The following is a 19,908-nucleotide window of genomic DNA, read 5'->3' on the forward strand; positions in this document are numbered from 1 at the left end:
CACTGGTTGGAGACTAGCAGCAGCTGTAATAAGGAAGTATCATCCCATGCTTTGGAGGGACATAGCTGTGTCACTCCTGGAGCTATGGTGTAGGGAGCCATCCTGTAAGATTTCAGGTCATGGCTGGGAGTGATTGAGGGAACTCTGCTGGCACAAAGGAATGTGATGGATAGCCTGCATCCTCATCCATTATCTCTCATGTGATAGCATCATGATATCATTTTACACAGTGCTCATCTACACATGAACTGTCATCATGATGTTGAGGTTGTCCCATCACTAGCAAGATCACCAGATCTGTCCCCAATACAGTGTGTATAGAATGAGATTGAACATAAACTCCATCCCTGTAGAGTATTGTACCGCAAGGAAGCAAGGGAGAGGATATTGCTTTTGGTGGCCAGAAGCCTCTTTCTACAACACAAATGCTTACATGGATGAATACTGTTCTTTATTTACATGAACTAGAAGTTTTACTTAGAGTCCATTTTTTGTGGTACAAGCTCATCAGTAATAGACCTCTTGCAGACTGATGTAAAGTAGTAGTCCTGCTATAGTCACTAATTTGGTCACTATGTACTGTCGTAGCCTGTGACAAACTAAACCTGCTCCGCGAATAAACTGACAGATGCCAACTGGATGACTGAGTCAGTGAGTGAGTGAGGCCCTCCGGTTGGCAGCGGCCTAAATACATGCTGTTGAGAGGACATTGGCAGCCTGTTGCTTGTGAGTGTGTCTCTGGCCTCTCTTGTGATAGGCATGCTTAAGTCAGCACCTGCTAATTGACCTTTGCACTTCATCTTTGTCGACCGGTGTGCTGGTGACAGCTTGCACCAGCACAGTCCCAGTACTAGTGTATCCAGGACCATTTAAGCAGTTGCGGACCAGCTTGTCTCAAGAGAGGGTACAATGGCTTTACGATACCTTCTCAGTCAAATCAGTGCATTCATTCAGGCCCCAGAGGTGGTGCAATGTCATACTGATAAGCAAGTTCATGCTGCCAAGTTCTTGCAAATTTGTAATCACAGAAATAACATCACATAATGACTCTGTCTGTGAAGGTTTACTTGTTTCCACCCTTCTTCATGATTCTTCAGTTTTTCTTTTTCTTTTCTTTTTTTTTTTTTCGGGCTGTGTACTTTTGCAAAACAGTACATTAATGTGATGTTTGATGCAAAATCATTTAATGCGATTGCCCAAATTACATAGAGCCATCATCTGTCACTAGTGTAAGTCAAACTGAAACGAAATGTGTAATACCATTATCGACTGTATCCATTTTCCTATTTTGTTATACTCTTGAATGAGTACATTGTCTGATCAAAAGTATCTGGACACCTTTAGTGGGCATTAATATGGGATGAGTCCACCCTTCACCTTTATCTGTCTTGAACTCTGCTGGGGCACTTCCATGACATGTCTGATTATCTTTAGAGCAATAGCAGCCCATTCTTCCTCAAGAGCAAGAGCTGAAACTAGAGAAAGTAATGATGGTAGATTCTGGGGTGTGAAGGAAAGTTGGCATTGTAACACATGCCAAAGGTGTTGCATTGGATTCAGGTTGGCTCCTTGGGCAGGCCAGTCCATTTCAGTAATGTTATTGTCCACAAACCAGTGCCTTACAGATGCTACTTTACAATAGTGTCTATTGTCATACTGATACAAACAATAATCATCTCCGTTGACAGGTAACTTTCTCCATGCATTCACCAAACACAACCCCTACCATAAAATTGCCACAGAGTATAGCACGATTTATCAGTCCGAATCATTTGTTTCCAGTCATCCACTGTCCAGTGGTGTTGCTCTTTACACCATCTCAAGCATTACTTGGTACTCACTACAGAAATGTGTGGCTTTTGAGCAGCAGCTCGACCATTGTACCCCATGGTACCCTGTTAAATCCCTATGCACAGTCATTATGGTAGCTGGATTGCTGGTATCAGTTTGAAACTCACAAGTGTTTCCTTATGCTGATTTCATGTGATATTTTTACTATTACCTCCACAATGTTCGATGGTGCCTGTTTTTCAGTGTATGAGACCTGCTTGGTCTTGGTTTAGCTGTAGTTGTTACTTTGCATTTACACATCATAATCACATCACCAACAGTTGACTCTGGCAGCTTTAGAAGGGTTAAAATGTCCCTGATGGATCTATTGCTAAGGTGACATTCAATTATAAGCCAATGTTCAAAGTCCCAGAGCTCTCCAGACACTCTTTCTGCTGTTACTGGTTCTCCACTAACTACACAATACTCCCTGCCTCCTTTCATACTGGTGGGTCCACCACTTGTGACATCTAGTGGTCAATTTCACATTACAATGGAGTGTCCAGATACTTTTGAACAGATAGGGCAGACTGTTCCAATGATGTGCCATCAAACATGGGTGCCCGCAAGCACTCTTCAGCTCACCCATGGGCAGGGGGAGGCAGTGTAGACAGCCCATCAAATGATGTGGTTACATGCATGATGTGATTACATGCATGATGTGGTTACATGCATGACTTAATAGGTCACCTGTAGCCACCAGAGCTCGGCCAGTGGACTACAGTCATGTACACTATGATCTGGCTGCCAAGTTTCCCACCCTGTGCCCTTGCCCGCCTGGCTGAAAGGTGGTTGGATGAAATCTGAAAGCATGCAGGAGCAACATGGATCTACATATTTGAAACCCTTGATCGGTAGAAAATTACCCTTCCCATCTTTATTTCTGCTTCTAATGGTGAGTTAATTTTCTTACATGTAATGAGTGTTATTCTATGTTTTCTTCATTGTTTTGGTTTTTGTTTTAAGTTATCCTACCACTATTTGTCATCCTGACACCAATAATATTTTTATCAGAAGAGGAGACCATTGCTTTTTTACTCCATATGCAAACTTTGTTTCCTCACGATGAAATCTGTCAGTTTGTCATCATATTCATCATAATTAATATTCATTCTGAACTATGGGGCACTTTATTATTTGTTTTAATATTTTTTCATGTTTGTAAAATTTTTTCCTTCTTATCTGGCTGAAACAAAATCTGATTTAAATTTAATAACATACTACTACCTCATGTTGTGTTCACTGTGCATTTTTGTTTAACCTGTTAATAATTGCAGTAAGGTACTATTTCCTGCAATCATCAGTTCTTTTTATTTGTGTATACTGTGCCTTGAAGTTATGTTACATTAAAAAACGTTCAGCAAGTTGTGTTTTGTGGTTAACATCTGAGTGAAAAGGAACTTGTTTGAAAGATTCGAAAGTACACCAGTGGCAACTGCTTGTTATTTTGATGTGCACAAAGTAAATTTCTTTGTATTTAGAAGTATAGCCTTCTATAGTTACTAAACAATTTCTCTTTTATCTTCAGTTTTTTGTAATGTCAGACTTTACCTACTTGAACATGTATGTTGTGTAAAGGTGCTTATTTTTCTATGTCTGCACTCATGTACAGTTATGGCATGAATGACTCTTTATTTATTGACTCTATTTATTTGAGACATCTCACCTTTCATTCATTACATATACTGTTAAGTGCTAGTAACGTAATATCTACTGCTGTGTTCTGTTAGATAAATTTCATTAAATTTCTCTGAAGACCTGTTTGAAAGCTTATATAAAATTTGTTATAAGTAAATAAAAATTATTTTTATATGTTTCCATCCTGAAATCTCCATTGTGTTTTATTTTTACATAGCTTTATTTCTATGGGTTTTGTTTCAGAACCTGCAGTTATTCTATTTGCTCACAGTTAGCCTGATATTCCTGTTTGCTATGATCATTCAAATTCCCAGGTTGAGGGTTGATGCAAATATGAAGCTCATTGTTTTTGTTTGTTGGGCTGCTTATGGAGTTGTACCAACATTTCATTGGACTGTGATAATGGGTGGTTATGCTAATCCAGTTGTTCAGGTATGCATTACTCTAATTTTATATATTCTTATTATTATGTTACTCTCTGATGCCATCATTAAAAATTCTGTATTAAACTTATTAACGTATTATTGTACAAAGTTGTCTTCAGTCATATGATTTGTTATTTGCAATGATTCCTCGTTTAAGGTTCAGGGTTCATTAACTAATGTGACAAAGCATTGTTAACTGAGGAAGCATTTCACATTATGAATAAGGCTTTCATCCATACAGTTAGCATTACTTGTCTTTGGTTATTTTTGACTAACAGTCATGGGTTTACATTATTACTTGATTCAGCATTAGCTGCTTTAATAGATCTATTGTTAATTTCACAGAGTTCAATTTTGTGAGTGAAATTCCAAGCAGGCAAGGCATCAGTACTTTCAAAAGCTGAACTTTAGCTAACCATTAACATTTTATTTACTTGTGTTATTCATTATAAATTCAAAGAAGCAATATGCTTATGTGTATTTACTATGGATGTCATTTGAATTTATATATATCTTCTGTTTAGAATATTTTTCTTACGGTGTGGTGCTACTCTTATGAGTTTCCATTATGCCATGTTATGCTAGCATCATAATATCTACAAAAATTTGACTGCATTATTTACAATACTCTTAGCATACCTATAGTCTTTTTTGTACACAGTTTTCAATTTTGTAAATGTATCTATGGCAACATCTCAGTGTTGTCACAGGTCTGTTAATGGCTACTGTTTTCACCTGCACCTGCTTGCAATTTGCAGTTGAAAGTTGGCAACTATGCTAGTAGCTGTCAGAGATCATCTTATGCCAACTCGGTTGTAGAATCATGGAGACAGAATAAGGGGAGATGGCGCTACTGACGTATGCTGTACGTTGTTTTGAAGCCAGTGGGTGGGGTCTGCCGCCATCTTGGATCCCCCAATACATTAGCAGACGAGTGTTTACAATTGCTTCTTGTTCATTATTTCTGTCGTGTGCATGTGATATTTCTTTTATACAGTAAATGTTACACTGTTTTAGTGAACAACACAGCCTAAGGAACACAACTTCAAACGTTTTTCTGGTCTTAAATGCGTATTCGATACAGTAATACGACACTAAAATATGACACTTCTGACCTCAGTACTGTAATTCCTTTTTGTTTATACACTTTGAATAACTGAGAAGAGAAGTATTTGCTATGAAAAGCATGCTTTCGTAATCCATTTCTATTCACTTTCATTGTGTTTGTGTCGATAATTGATAAAGCCAGAACTCCAGAAGCAATGATTGATAGTTTAGAGGCACTGATTTGTATTCGTTGCTTTTTCAAGTCAAATGCACATTTTAAAAGTTCAAGTTTGCGAGAAACTTACCTTATTTCCTTTGGTGTCCCAGAGATGTATGCAGGGATGATATAAACAAGCCAGCTGTCATGTCAACAAAGTGAAAGATTCGTTAAATTACGAAGGAAAAGAACTGAATTTAAGATTGTCAGATCCACTGTAGTTTACACATCTGATTTGTTTTTAAATTGTACCTACCAAGTGACATTCAGTGTGGCAGATAACAGCGATTTACAGGGTAACACGACAGCACAGTGATTAATGTAATGATCTAAATAGCTTGGACTTAGATAAGGAACTTTGCTTTAACAAATATTTAATGCTTTAAGTACTTATAATTCAACCACTGTAACAGGCGTTCACCCAGAGAGCTCTTCACATTGAATTGATAGGAAATCTAAAGTCAAATCATAGAAATAAAACCATACAGCAAAACTTTATAGTGGATCAGAATTTCAAGTATATATTGCTTAAATAAGTCCACTTATGAATGAAATGTTATTTGTTTAAACTTTAGACTACAATCAGAATGATTAGTACACCCATAAGTGATGCAAGCAGGCATTTTTTGATCAAAACACTTCATGACTACACGGAATCAAACCACAAGAGGCGGAAGTTTTGGGATAGCTAACATGGCGGACCTTCACTTGGGTCAGCTTCAAGTTTGTGACCTCATGACAACTCCTCTTATTTTTACCACCATGTGTAGAATATAATGTCAAGGATATTGGGTGTACCAACACACATATGTATGCTATGACCAAACCCTCGCGATTTTATGTAAATTCAATTTGTCTTTCTAAATGGCAACAAATTGAAATCAATGACAACAGATTGCAGGAACACTGCCTGAATCATAGCACTGGCTACATTCAATATCGTTTTGAGATTGTGAATGCATCCATCTGTTGAACAGCTTAAGTTGCAGGTGCAGGGAAAGAGAAGATTTTACCTTATTAAACACTTTGAAAGAAATATTATGTGTAGGTTCTTATGGTTGCCCAGCTCTGAAGAAGCTAATTTGATTTTAATTAATTCTGAAATTTACTGTGAATTTAAAAGCAAAGTTGTTAATTCTACTTCGTGCTCAATGTTCTAAGATGGAAGCAAGCCAAACTGATTCTAACGCCATGTTCTGGCAGCCATCTTTAAACTGTTTTGTGCAGTTAATTATTGAAATTTATTAACTGGACTGTGAACTTTCAGTTAGCAAAATTTACTTCAGCAAACAAAAAAACAAAGGTGACCAAAGCATAGATACTTAAAACTGAAGTTTAAACGAACTGTATTGTTATCATTGTATTCTGAAATACTATAGTCTTTGAAAATATTATTACAATTCTGAAGATCATAATTTTCAGACAAGTTACTGTTTATAATAAATGGCAAAGCATTGAGGCTCAAACAGTAATGGAATAATCAGTTAAAAATCTGATCATTGTTACTAATAAACTGCAATGTTCCAATTAAATGTTATTTCACTTTGACCTAATATGACTGATAATCCATTACCAAAAGTACTTTACTGAATAAAATGAATCTATTACCTTGTTGAGGTGTGTGTTGAAGAAAGCATGATTGTGGTTACATCATTGAAGTGATGGTGGATGATGATCTCACATAGCTTCTTCATGTTTCTGATACCTTAATACATGTCAAGCAACATGACACTCCTCAGAGCCATTTTCCCAGCGATAACCATGACTCTGAAACTTCACAGGATCATAAGTCTGGAAATTCTTGCAACCACGACTTGATGATTGCAGGGATGAATTAAAAGCATGTAAGGGAAAAGCCATGCCACTTTGATGAATCATTGAGGACTTTTAACACCGCAATAATTTTACATCTGCGGCCATCGACAATGTTTCACACCACTCAGTGCCTTTCCAATCTCTCCTCTTCACACTAGGGTTGTGCATGGCACCTCTAAGCATGACAGTCCAGTCGTTCAACTGAATCACTAGATTTTTACAGTATTAATTTTTCTCTTAATTACAGCGTCAGCTAAGAGGAGTTGTTTACATTTTGATAAATAACTAGTACACTGTTTTCATCTTTTTTTTAAATAATACACATGTAGAAAGTAATACATTTGACAAGTTTACAAAGGGATATCTATCGCCAACTTGCACATACAATTTCAAGATTAATTAATCAATATTTGTATCAAAAGCATTTTTTAAAAAATTATTATGTATATGACATAGCTGTTCCATTACAGCCCCACTAGCCTAAAAACAAATGTGCATTAAATGTGTTCTATCTCAGAAACCATTCAGAATAGGCCTGAAGATTTTTGCTTCAGATGAGCACTCTTGTCATATCCCTGAATATTGACCATTCCTCCAAGGACGTTCTGTATTTTTGTAGCTTTGTTCCATTCATTGCACACGCGTTTTTCTTGCTGTGCATATGCAAGTGCCTGATAATAAACGAGTAATAACTGTATATTGAATAATCCACTCTACTAACATTGTTTAAGTATTAGTAAGTTGTAGTTGGCAGTGTCTGTGTTGATGAAATTCAAGGATTATGATTGCATAAAATTTTATTGCTTTCATTGGGAACATTAGTTAGATCATACAAGTGTAAAGGTCATCTTGAAGCTTTATTCAGAATGCCATGAAGGTTCAAAATGAAGTTAACCTTTCAGTTTCTTCATTTGTTGTTTATTTATGGATCACGTATATGACAACTTTTTGTACATAGAGTTTGACAGTACGATATAAAGTCAGTGTATCAAATGCTTCTTTCAAAAATGTGGACCGCCTGCTACTCACCTGGTAACTTTTGATCTTTCATTGACTTTATAATGTGAGCTAATTTAAGTCTGAAATCATCACAAGGTAAAGCATCATTTGCCAAATACATTATTATTGGAAGAAACCCCTGGGAAAAGAAGTTACACAAAAAAAAGGAACACACACACAAAATTAATCAGCATTAAGCACTGTAGTTAAAACACACATTTTTGCCACTGGAACCCTAATTCATATGTTGCTGAAAAACTGATCTGTGCTTATGAGGATGAGTATTTTGTTATTTCAGTTATGAAATAGATCCAGCAGTGTGCTTTCAAGTGCCTAATGCCAATTGTTATTGATATGGGTGTACTTCATTCATTAAATTTCATTTTACATTATTGCAGTGCCTGTGTTGTTATTCATTCCCTTATACGGATGATGGTTGCTTGTATTTGCAACTGCGAATACATTTCATGAAAATTTTGTTTCACATACTTGAGTATATTCTAAACATTCACTATAACTATAGAGAAATTCTTTGACATTTTTTCTTATATTTGAGTAAATGAAATTTTACAGTCTTATAGAATATTGGAAAACAACCATTAAACCATTTGTATTTACCAAGTAAAGGTGTTGTCTTTCATTCTAGTTGCTGCTGCCCCGTGTTCTTGGCATGTATGCGATAAGTGGACTGGCATTCTTCATTTACATGTCAAAAATACCAGAACGATTTTTCTCAGGTATGTTGAAATTCATTAACTCAAGTCAAGGCATTGTCCTATGCTACAACTTTCGTAACTATGAGTGAAGAACATGTATGTTACATATAAGGAATAGCTAGAATTTCAAGTGCCAGGTTAACTGTATTTGGCTGTAGTTTGCAGTTGCAATATATGGAAGAAATTTTTAGTAATAATTAATTTCTCAACTTAAATGACCTGTGACAAATGAATTGCACCCCCTCCTCCCTTTTTTTTATCATGGTCGTAGCTGGAAGTTTGCAACAATATATTGGATGTTGTTGTTGTTGTTGTGGTCTTCAGTCCTGAGACTGGTTTGATGCAGCTCTCCATGCTACTCTATCCTGTGCAGGCTTCTTCATCTCCCAGTACCTACTGCAACCTACATCCTTCTGTATCTGCTTAGTGTATTCATCTCTTGGTCTCCCTCTACGATTTTTACCTTCCACGCTGCCCTCCAATACTAAATTGGTGGTCCCTTGATGCCTCAGAATATGTCCTACAACCAATCCCTTCTTCTAGTCAAGTTGTACCACAAACTCCTCTTCTCCCCAATTCTATTCAATACCTCACCGTTAATTATGTGATCTACCCACCTAATCTTCAGCATTCTTCTGTAGCACCACATTTCGAAAGCTTCTATTCTCTTCTTGTCCAAACTATTTACCGTCCATGTTTCACTTCCGTACATGGCTACACTCCATACAAATACTTTCAGAAACGACTTCCTGACACTTAAATCAACACTCGATGTTAATAAATTTATCTTCTTCAGAAACGCTTTCCTTGCCATTGCCAGTCTACATTCTATATCCTCTCTACTTCGAACATCATCAGTTATTTTGGTCCTCAAATAGCAAATCTCCTTTACTACTTTAAGTGTCTCATTTCCTAATCTAATTCCCTCAGCATCACTCGACTTAATTCGACTACATTCCATTATCCTCATTTTGCTTTTGTTGATGTTCATCTTGTATCCTTTCAAGACACTATCCATTCCGTTCAACTGCTCTTCTAAGTCCTTTGCTGTCTCTGACAGAATTACAATGTCATCGGTGAACCTCAGAATTTTTATTTCTTCTCCATGGGTTTTAACACTACTCCGAATTTTTCTTTTGTTTCCTTCACTGCTTGCTCAATATACACATTGAATAACATCGGGGAGAGGCTACAACTCTGTCTCACTCCCTTTCCAACCACTGCTTCCTTTTCATGTCCCTCGACTCTTATAACTGCCATCTGGTTTCTGTACAAATTGTAAATAGCCTTTCGCTCCCTGTATTTTATTTTACCCCTGCCACCTTCAGAATTTGACATTGTCAAAGCTTTCTCTAAGTCTACAAATGCTAGAAATCTAGATTTGCCTTTCCTTAATCTAGCTTCTAAGATAAGTCGTAGGGTCAGTATTGCCTCACGTGTTCCAATATTTCTACGGAATCCAAACTGATCTTCCTCGAGGTCGGCTTCTAACAGTTTTTCCATTCGTTTGTAAAGAATTCGCGTTAGTATTTTGCATCCGTGAGTTATTAAACTGATTGTTCGGTAATTTTCACTTCTGTCAACACCTGCTTTCTTTGGGATTGGAATTATTATATTCTTCTTGAAGTCTGAGGGTATTCCGCCTGTGTCATACATCTTGCTCACCAGATGGTAGAGTTTTGTCAGGACTGGCTCTCCCAAGGCTTTCAGTAGTTCTAATGGAATGTTGTCTACCACCGGGGCCTTGTTTCGACTCAGGTGCTCTGTCAAACTGTTCACACAGTATCATATCTCCCATTTCATCTTCATCTACATCCTCTTCCATATCCATAATATTGTCCTCAAGTACATCGCCCTTGTATAGACCCTCTATATACTCCTTCCGCCTTTCTGCTTTCCCTTCTTTGCTTAGAACTGGGTTTCCATCTGAGCTCTTGATATTCATACAAGTGGTTCTGTTTTCTTCAAAGGTGTCTTTAATTTTCCTGTAGGCAGTATTTATCTTACCCCTAATGAGATAAGCCTCTACATCCTTACATTTGTTCTCTAGCCATCCCTGCTTAGCCATTTTGTACTTCCTGTCGATCTCATTTTTGAGACATTTGTATTCCTTTTTGCCTGCTTCATTTACTGCATTTTTATATTTTCTCCTTTCATCAACTAAATTCAATATTTCTTCTGTTACCCAAGGATTTCTACTACCCCTCATCTTTTTACCTACTTGATCCTCTACTGCCTTCACTGCTTCACCTCTCAAAGCTACCCATCCTTCTTCTACTGTATTTCTTTCCCCCATTCCTGTCAATTGTTCCCTTATGCTCTCCCTGAAACTCTGTACAACCTCTGGTTCTTTCAGTTTATCCAGGTCCCATATCCTTAAATTCTCACCTTTTTGCAGTTTCTTCAGTTTTAATCTGCAGTTCATAACCAATAGATTGTGGTCAGAGTCCACATCTGCTCCTGGAAATGTCTTACAATTTAAAACCTGGTTCCTAAATCTCTGTCTTACCATTATATAATCTATCTGAAACCTGTCAGTATCTCCAGGCTTCTTCCATGTATACAACCTTCTTTTATGATCTCGAACCAAGTGTTAGCTATGATTAAGTTGTGCTCTGTGCAAAATTCTACCAGGCGGCTTCCTCTTTCATTTCTTAGCCCCAATCCATATTCACCTACTATGTTTCCTTCGCTCCCTTTTTCCACTATCGAATTCCAGTCACCCATGACTATTAAATTTTCGTCTCCCTTCACTATCTGTATAATTTCTTTTATTTCATCATACATTCCTTCAATTTCTTCATCATCTGCAGAGCTAGTTGGCATATAAACTTGTACTACTGTAATAGGCGTGGGCTTCATGTCTCTCTTGGCCACAATAAGGCGTTCACTATGCTGTTTGTAGTAGCTTACTCGCACTCCTATTTTTTTATTCATTATTAAACCGACTCCTGCATTACCCCTATTTGATTTTGTATTTATAACCCTGTATTCGCCTGACCAAAAGTCTTGTTCTTTCTGCCACCGAACTTCACTAATTCCTACTATATCTAAATTTAACCTATCCATTTCCCTTTTTAAATTTTCTAACCTACCTGCTCGATTAAGGGATCTGACGTTTCACACTCCGATCCGTAGAATGCCAGTTTTCTTTCTCCTGATAACGACGTCCTCCAGAGTAGTCCCCGCCCGGAGATCCGAATGGGGGAGTATTTTACCTCTGGAATATTTTACCCAAGAGGACGCCATCATCGTTTAACCATACAGTAAAGCTGCATGCTCTTGGGAAAAATTACGGCTGTAGTTTCCCCTTGCTTTCAGCCGTTCGCAGTACCAGCACAGCAAGGCCGTTTTGGTTAGTGTTACAAGGCCAGATCAGTCAATCATCCAGACTGTTGCCCCTGCAACTACTGTCAAGGCTGCTGCCCCTCTTCAGGAACCACACGTTTGTCTGTTCTCTCAACAGATACCCCTCCGTTGTGGTTGCACCTACGGTACAGCTATCTGTATCGCTGAGGCACGCAAGCCTCCCCACCAACGGCAAGGTCCATGGTTCTTGGGGGGGGGGGGGGGGGGGGGATATTACATGATGATGTTTCCAAATGAAGGTTTTACAACATCTATGACGATCACCTTAATGACATGGCAGCAAACACTGTAAGCGGGAACTATTTATGCCACTTTGAACTTTACACGCTTTTTTGTTGTTTGGATCCATTTAACATATTCAAGATACAGTCATTCAGCGGCAAAGCTATACTGATGAGTTATTAAGATGACAAATTATTTATGCTGGGACAGTTCCAAGAGGACAGGAAAACTATAATTAGTGCTCCCTTCATTTATCTGTTGGTAAGGCATTTGAAACCTGTCTTATGATTAAAATGCCCAAGAATGCCCTCACAAGAAATACTGCTGCTCTATGACAACATGTGCCCTCATATGCTTATACTAATAACATTCGCTATATTATGTGAAATGAGAGATGTTGGGACATCTTCCATAAGGTATGGTCATGACAGCATCAAGTTTCCACTTTGCAGACCTTTGAAAGAATATTTGTGAAGTAAGAGATTAGGAGCCAGCTTGAAGATGTGATACGATACAAGCACTATTGAACAGAATTTTTTCTGGGGGGCAAGCTTTTGGACAAATGACCCAAGTTTGTTGCAAAGTAAGGTTGACTGTGTTGAATAATAAGGCAACAAACATTTATGTAAGTGCCAGAACTGTTGTAAAAAAAATGTAATAAAAATTCATTTTATTAAATAGCTTTCCATTGTTATATGTGACTGAGCATAAATTGAGTGAATAAGCATGCCCAAATTAGTACTGAGCATAACTGGCACACAGCTAACTGATCCCTTCAACCAACTTTATTATATGCTATATGTGCGAGGGTTGTACCAAAAGTAAGGTTACCATATTTTTTATAAATAGAAGATATTGTTTATTGTTATTAATTTATACATAATTGAAAAGCTTACACCTTTGTCTATTTTTCAACATAGTCTCCAATTTTTTTCGACACACTTTTGAAGATGATGCTCCATCTTTTGTATTCCTAAGTCGAAGAAGTCTCCTGCCAACCTGCTGAGGAAGTGTGTGACCTCTGATCAGACTTTATCATCGCTCTTGGAGCGTTTGCCACTTAAGTGTTCCTTTATCTTGGGGAAGAGGTGATAATCGCTGGGGGCTAAGTCCAGGATGTACAGGGGATTAGGCATAACAGTCCAACCAAATTTCTTCAAAAGCTCCTGTGTTTGATGCTTGACATGGGGTTGAGCGTTGTTGTGAAGATGCACTACTTCCTCCGTCAGTCGTCCTCTCTGATGATTCTGGATTGCTCGCTGGAGTTTGGTCAATGTTTCACAATATTTGTCTGAGTTTATTTTTGTCCCAGGTTGCATGAAATCGATGACGTGTACCGCTTCCGATCCCAAAACACAGTTGCCATAACGTTTCCTGCCAACTGTGTTTGTTTGAATTACTTTGGTGGCAGTGAACTGGAGTGACGCCACTGACGAGATTGTTGTTTTGTTTCAGGAGTATAATGGAACACCCACATATCATCTCCTGTGATGATGGAGTCTAACAACTTCTCCTTGTTGCTTCCCCCCTCACGTTGTTGAAGAAACTTGTGAGCACAGTCAAGGCGTTACTCCTTGTGTTCGTCAGTCAGCATCTGGGAGACCAGCGAGCACACACCTTGCGATAACCCAACATTTCTGTTAAAGTTCTTTCAGTTGTGCCATGGGAAGCTTCAGGAATGCGTTCAACAAGTTCACGGGCAGTGACCCTCCGATCTTTGAGCAGCTCGCTGCTGATCTGGACAATCACATCCAAAACCGGCAGTCTTCCACTTTGTTCTTCATCATGAACTTCGTGTGACCCTCAGAAAAAGCCCTGCACCATTTGAGGTTGTGCTGAACATACATGCACACTTCACCATAAACCTCAGTCAGTTGCTGATGAATCTCCATTGGCGGTAATTTCCTTGCATGGAGAGACCGGAGTACTGCTCAAACCTCACACTTGGCGGGAGTGGTGATCAATACTTCCACCTCTGACGGCTGCCAAGCCAACACTGAGCGATGTAGTGAATCACAGGCGGGCGAGCTCGAGAGTGAAGGCACTGCTTATGACACTGTTGTCAGATTTAGCCCAGCACCTTCCCTCGAGGCTGTAGCTCATTGGGAACCTTACTTTTGGTACAACCCTCATATTATGATTTGACAATAAATGTTCAGAATTTTAAGCAGATTGATTTACTTCACAGTCAATGTTACTTCCTAAATCTGTACATTGCAAGAACTAAGTCTTTTGTGACTGTTTCAAACTCACTTTCAAGTTGTAGCCTCAGTGTCTCTTTATTTGTGAAAGAGGCAGATGTAATATTCAATTCGGGTAAAGTACAGTTGGGAGAGACAGATGTACTGTATACAGTTAGCAAGCTTTGGACAGAGCCTAGTTAATGGCAGTAATGGTTTATGAGATGGACTCTAATATCCAATACTGGGCACTATATCTATAATTTGTTGAACTGCAGTGTTGTCTTAGCACCGGACTCATGAGTAACCAATTTAAAAAATGTTACGGAAAAATTTTTTTGTCATCAGAATGTTTCCAGAAATGGGAAAGAAGCTGGCAATATGCTGTTTCTGATCATGAGATGGTGCATTTTGGTGTTCAGTATCTTTTTTTAGAGTCTCATGAAAGGACTGTGTAAGACAACAGTGACAGTTATCTATTAACTGGAAGGAAACAAGAAAGATATTTCATCCAATGCAGTTAACAGTTCTGGGCAGTTGCCAAAGAAATATATCAGTGCTGCAACAGCATGACAGAAAACCTTTACTTTTTACAGAACTGAATGTCTCAAAGCCAACTATGCCGTATGCTTCTTCTGTTTTTGATAACAGATGGTGGCTTATACACTGTTTGCGAAGAGTGATACAGTATCCATAGTTTACCTTAGATCATGTGTTATTACAGATTTACTTATTACATATCCTTTATATGTGTTTTTTGTTTCAGGAAAAGTTGATTATATTGGATCATCTCATCAGTGGTGGCATCTTTTTGTGGTGCTTGCACTATATTACTGGCACAACACTGGCATCAAATACGTAGAATTTCGCATGAATCATGGTTGTGCAAATGACATGAGGCTGTGAGTCTGATAGCTAAAAATTTTGCAAGTATCAGTTCTGCTGTTTCCCAGCAACATACCGAACGTACAAATAGAAGAACCATTGAAAATGGTGGTACTGTAGGCATGACAGCAAATGGACCCCATCTTATAAGACCAGTGGAATGTCTACGTACTTGCTATTGATGAGCTGTGACATAAGACATTACTGTCTGTATTGTTTAAAACACTCTGCTCTTTAATAATGTTACATCTGTTATTCAAACTTGTGGTTACGCCACAACCAGCTTGAAGCAGATATTTGTTTATTATTACATGTATTTATTTGTGATCATTGGTGCTCAAATATGAGGAAAAAATCATTGGTAGGAGTCAAAAAGTATTTTTGGCTTGAGGAATGATGTGTGAATCTTTCCTAAGGAAAGTGTTGTAAAATCATGATGAATTGCTTAGATTGTGATGATGTACTATGTTGTTAATGAAAGACTTATGTGCTTGTTACACAGATGTTAATTGATGAGAAAAGATGTGGAAGAATAGTAAATCTTGAAAGGATGGATTGTTACATATATCACAGGAGAATAAACAGTCAATGACAGCATTACACTAAACTCAGTTTGGAGCTTTTAAACCAGCTACTCAGAAATAAGTTAAGCAGGTGCTTGAGTAGTCCACAGATGATTGGGTGATAGATTATGTTCCACTCACCCATCCATTGGCTGTTGGGAATTTATTCCTGAACCTTCAATATTCTGATACTAGTAGAGCAATTATATGGAAATTTTTATACATTTGACACTCAAATTCATTTTATTTTATTAGTTCTTGGAAAGTATAATAGTTCAGTCCACATCAGAATCGCAGGATGGCAGGATGAGTCATTTCCCATTTATGTGGTTCTATAATAGTAGAAACTGTCACAGGTATGAGGGACACACAAATGAAGAACACACACACATCATGAGGTTTTGGAATTCTGTTTTTAGTTCCTTAGTTAGGTTAACAAGACTGCAAAAAATAAAGGAAAGATATACAGTAAAGGAAGGGGATGAAAGAGAACTGAAATCATTTTATTTTATAAGCTAAGGCCATGGCTTTTGAAAGTCAACATCCCAAAGTAAGAAAGACATTGCCAGATTTCCTCCCCACACTCTCCTTAGTTGTTCTGCACTGTAATACCCTTGTCCTGTGACACTCTCAAGCACATACCCTCATTCTGTTTCTTACCACATGGGCAATGTTGTTTTCAGATCTGTTGCTATAACTACCAGAACCACTTATTCTGTTCTCACTACTAAAAAATATATACATTGTTAAGGTGATGATTGACAAAGAATATGCACACTATGACATGGAACCCCAAGATCCACAAACTCTATACACTACACATTTCCAGCATCCTGTTACTGAACATGAACTCAGCATGTAGCTCATTATCCTCAAATCTGTTTTGGTACGTGGCTCACCCGAATCCAATGTCCTAGCAAATGGGGCTAGGAACTGATGAGATCCAGTCTTCCATACCAGTATTTGCTCATGCTTTTCACCTGGTATCAACTGAAACCAGTTTCTCCCTAGTCTCTTTTGTTCCATTTTGCATATCATCATTACCTCCCTGTCTTCTTATATCACTGTTTTTAATTTGTTGTACATTGGGCCTGGTGATCTAGTATACAAGTGTGTGACTGGAAACCGAAAGTCTGGGATCAAATCCTGGTCTCACCACAGATTGTTCAGTCTGCCTTTTAGCCTAGTATACACCTCTCAGTGATGTGGAGCTTCATCAGAAATGATATGTGGGTCAGATTCCACATTAAACTGCAGTATTATTTCCCTGGTCACATAACTGAGGTAGGATGGGAACAAGCAAGTCACCATAGAGATGTGAAATTGAAAGACTTGCAGTAGTTCACTAAGGCACACAAAATTTGTTGTACATTCCTTTCTTCTTTATCTCCTATAACACGATCCTCTCTTATTTTTTTAAAATGTCTATAAAAGTGGTTTCTTGTACAAGTAAGCAGTTGCTGCCTGTCTTTTCATGTAGCGTCAAGTTTGATCATTGGCACTAACACATTCCATCCATCCTGTGCTTATTTATAACTTCTTTCTGTGAAAGATGTAGTTTTAAGGCACTAGTATGACAAAATTACAGAATAAATGATGGTTGTTGGAATACTGTATTATGGGTAGTGTGTCAAATTATATAAGAAATGGAAATGATAGTCTGACAGAAACAAAATGCAAGTTTCGGATTTGTCAACATTGCATTCCAACTAAAGTTTTAAGAATCAAGCAGTTAAAAGCAATATAATTTGTTTGTTGTCATTTTTTAATTCTGATGGTCAAAAGCTCTGGTGTGAAGCCATAGTTAATATAAAAGTTTAATGCTTGTAGCTATTCTTTGCAAAACAGATAAGCTGTTTTTTATGTTGTGAGTGATTCACTGTGATGTCTGCAAGACCACACAAAACATTTCTTGAATATCCTACAAAGGAAAATTCATAAGAAACACCATAAAAATATGATATTGAGAAAATGTGGTTAACATTGCAGAATAATACATTGCAGGAGATAGTTGATCTCTGGTAGTTGATAGCTTATGCTTAATAACATCTTTTTTATTCAAAAAATTAAAAAAGAAAACTTCAGGGTAGTAGAACCCTCTGTCACATCTACAGTAAGACCAGAACCTTGACTGTGGCTGTAGTGAGTGTCCACATGAATTTGAATCTTTAATGTTTGAGGAGATCCTGAGGATTAGTTTGTTGTGGATTTCAGTATGTGGTTGTCTAAATACACTATAGGAAGGAAAAAAAATTATTTCAGAATATCACTGACCTCTTATATTAGGATGGTGTATCACATCACGACCTATTATATTAGGATGGTGTATAATATCTGTACATGTCCACCTGGTTTATCATCAAATAACAGTGAAGTTATATCATTGCTATGCAATGACTTGTAACATGTCTTATTTCCTCAAAAGTCTTTTGTCATAATTAAATAGGAATTAGTAAGTGGCTCCTGTTGCTTTATTCCATTTTATTCATGTTACATTATTTATGTTGTTTTATATGTTTTTATACTTTTTCAATATGCTAAAATATTTCAGGGCAGCATAATCCTACTCTTATATTCTTAGATTGTTTTGTAGTGAGATTCTGTCATGTCTCTGAATTTGTTGTTATTATTTATAGCGAGAGATTATTACACACATTTTATGCAACTCACTTGATGGTTAATTGTAGTAGTATCAAGTAATGCACTAAGCACATGTTATTTATATTATTATGGTATCTGAAAATGTAACTTGGGTTTCTCTTCAAATCAAGCATACTGAAATAATAAGGGTTACCATATCGGTCAGGGATGTTCTTGTAAACTTTCATAGATGATAGCCACGTTCAGTATTTGGGATCACTTAACAAGAGAATTATTTCCATGTGATAAATAATTTTCCACAGAGTATTAGGTCATGGAACATTCATCTTACGACACGAAATTTCCCCACTGCTTCAATGAGTTAACAGTTTTAGAAAACACTTTTAAATTAACAGCATCCTTTTATTTCATTTAGATAAATAATAGTAAAATGTGTGCATTGTTAAATGGCCAAAACTGAATTTTCATTTCTGTTTGAAAGAATGTATATCATAGATACATTTAAAGACATGCAGTGATTTGAGTTTATTTTCATTTTAACACAGTTTTATTATTGTGAAATATAATGGTAGATCACCACTTACCATAAAGACAAAATCACAATAACAGGTATGGAATAGAGGTAAATTATTATTTATCTTCTTAATTTGCATTCTTTCCTAAGTCTAGAAGTTGAAATATTTCTGTGTTGCTTTTCTGTAGACAAAAAATACAGCAGCTAAGGAATTCGGAAGTATTATTATATCTACCTGTTTGTTACTTGGGGCTTTCTTTCTTAGACAAATGCTTGTGGAGTTCCAAGAGATTTAAAAAGAAGAGAAAGCATTTGCTATACAGATTTGATATGACTATTGCCACTGCCATAATTCAGGATGCAGCTGGTCAGACTAACTGGATTGCAGCTAAACAAAAGAAGCACAGTTCTAATTTCTTATTCCAAAAAGGCTTCTAACAGTTATGAGAGATGCAGATGACATTTTCACTTGTAAATGAGTTTATAATTTGAAGACATTTAACTTCAGTAAATGGATTCCATTTTTGCTCCTCTTGTTGAGAGTTTTTGTGGCAATATTGTCTATAATGTCTGTGCATTCATTTGTCATACTATTATTTATGATTTAGTGATAAAAATATGTATTTTTAAAGTTGCAATAAAACAATAATAAATATTTTCTTAAAACAAATGCTCATTTTTGTGACAAGAGGAAAAATATCCTGTGTACAGAATTGCTGTGTACTGAAAGTTTAGTGTGATATTATTTTTTGTTCTTATCTGTACTTCCTACTTCAGAAGTAATCTGCTACAGTAATTAGGCTGTAATTTATTGTGTTGAGCTACAGGGTATTAGTTTATGGAGATTTATTGACGAGAGAATAAACCATCAATAACAGAAAAAACGA

General features: G+C 37.1%; 1 protein-coding gene across 2 annotated transcripts in view; it reads left to right on the plus strand.

The window, feature by feature from the left end:
• Nucleotides 1–19,691, plus strand: part of LOC124549641 (progestin and adipoQ receptor family member 3-like) — a 197,631-nt gene extending 177,940 nt beyond the window's left edge. For both annotated transcript variants that reach the window (XM_047125259.1, XM_047125260.1), the window contains 3 exons: nt 3,712–3,900; nt 8,618–8,708; nt 15,225–19,691. In XM_047125259.1, the coding sequence (XP_046981215.1) occupies nt 3,712–3,900; nt 8,618–8,708; nt 15,225–15,364 (420 nt within the window). In that variant the 3' untranslated portion in view covers nt 15,365–19,691. The remainder of the gene's footprint in view (nt 1–3,711; nt 3,901–8,617; nt 8,709–15,224) is intronic.
• Nucleotides 19,692–19,908: the final 217 nt, after the last annotated feature.

The sequence above is a fragment of the Schistocerca americana genome, chromosome 1 (genome assembly GCF_021461395.2).
Source record: "Schistocerca americana isolate TAMUIC-IGC-003095 chromosome 1, iqSchAmer2.1, whole genome shotgun sequence".
Lineage (NCBI taxonomy): Eukaryota > Metazoa > Arthropoda > Insecta > Orthoptera > Acrididae > Schistocerca > Schistocerca americana.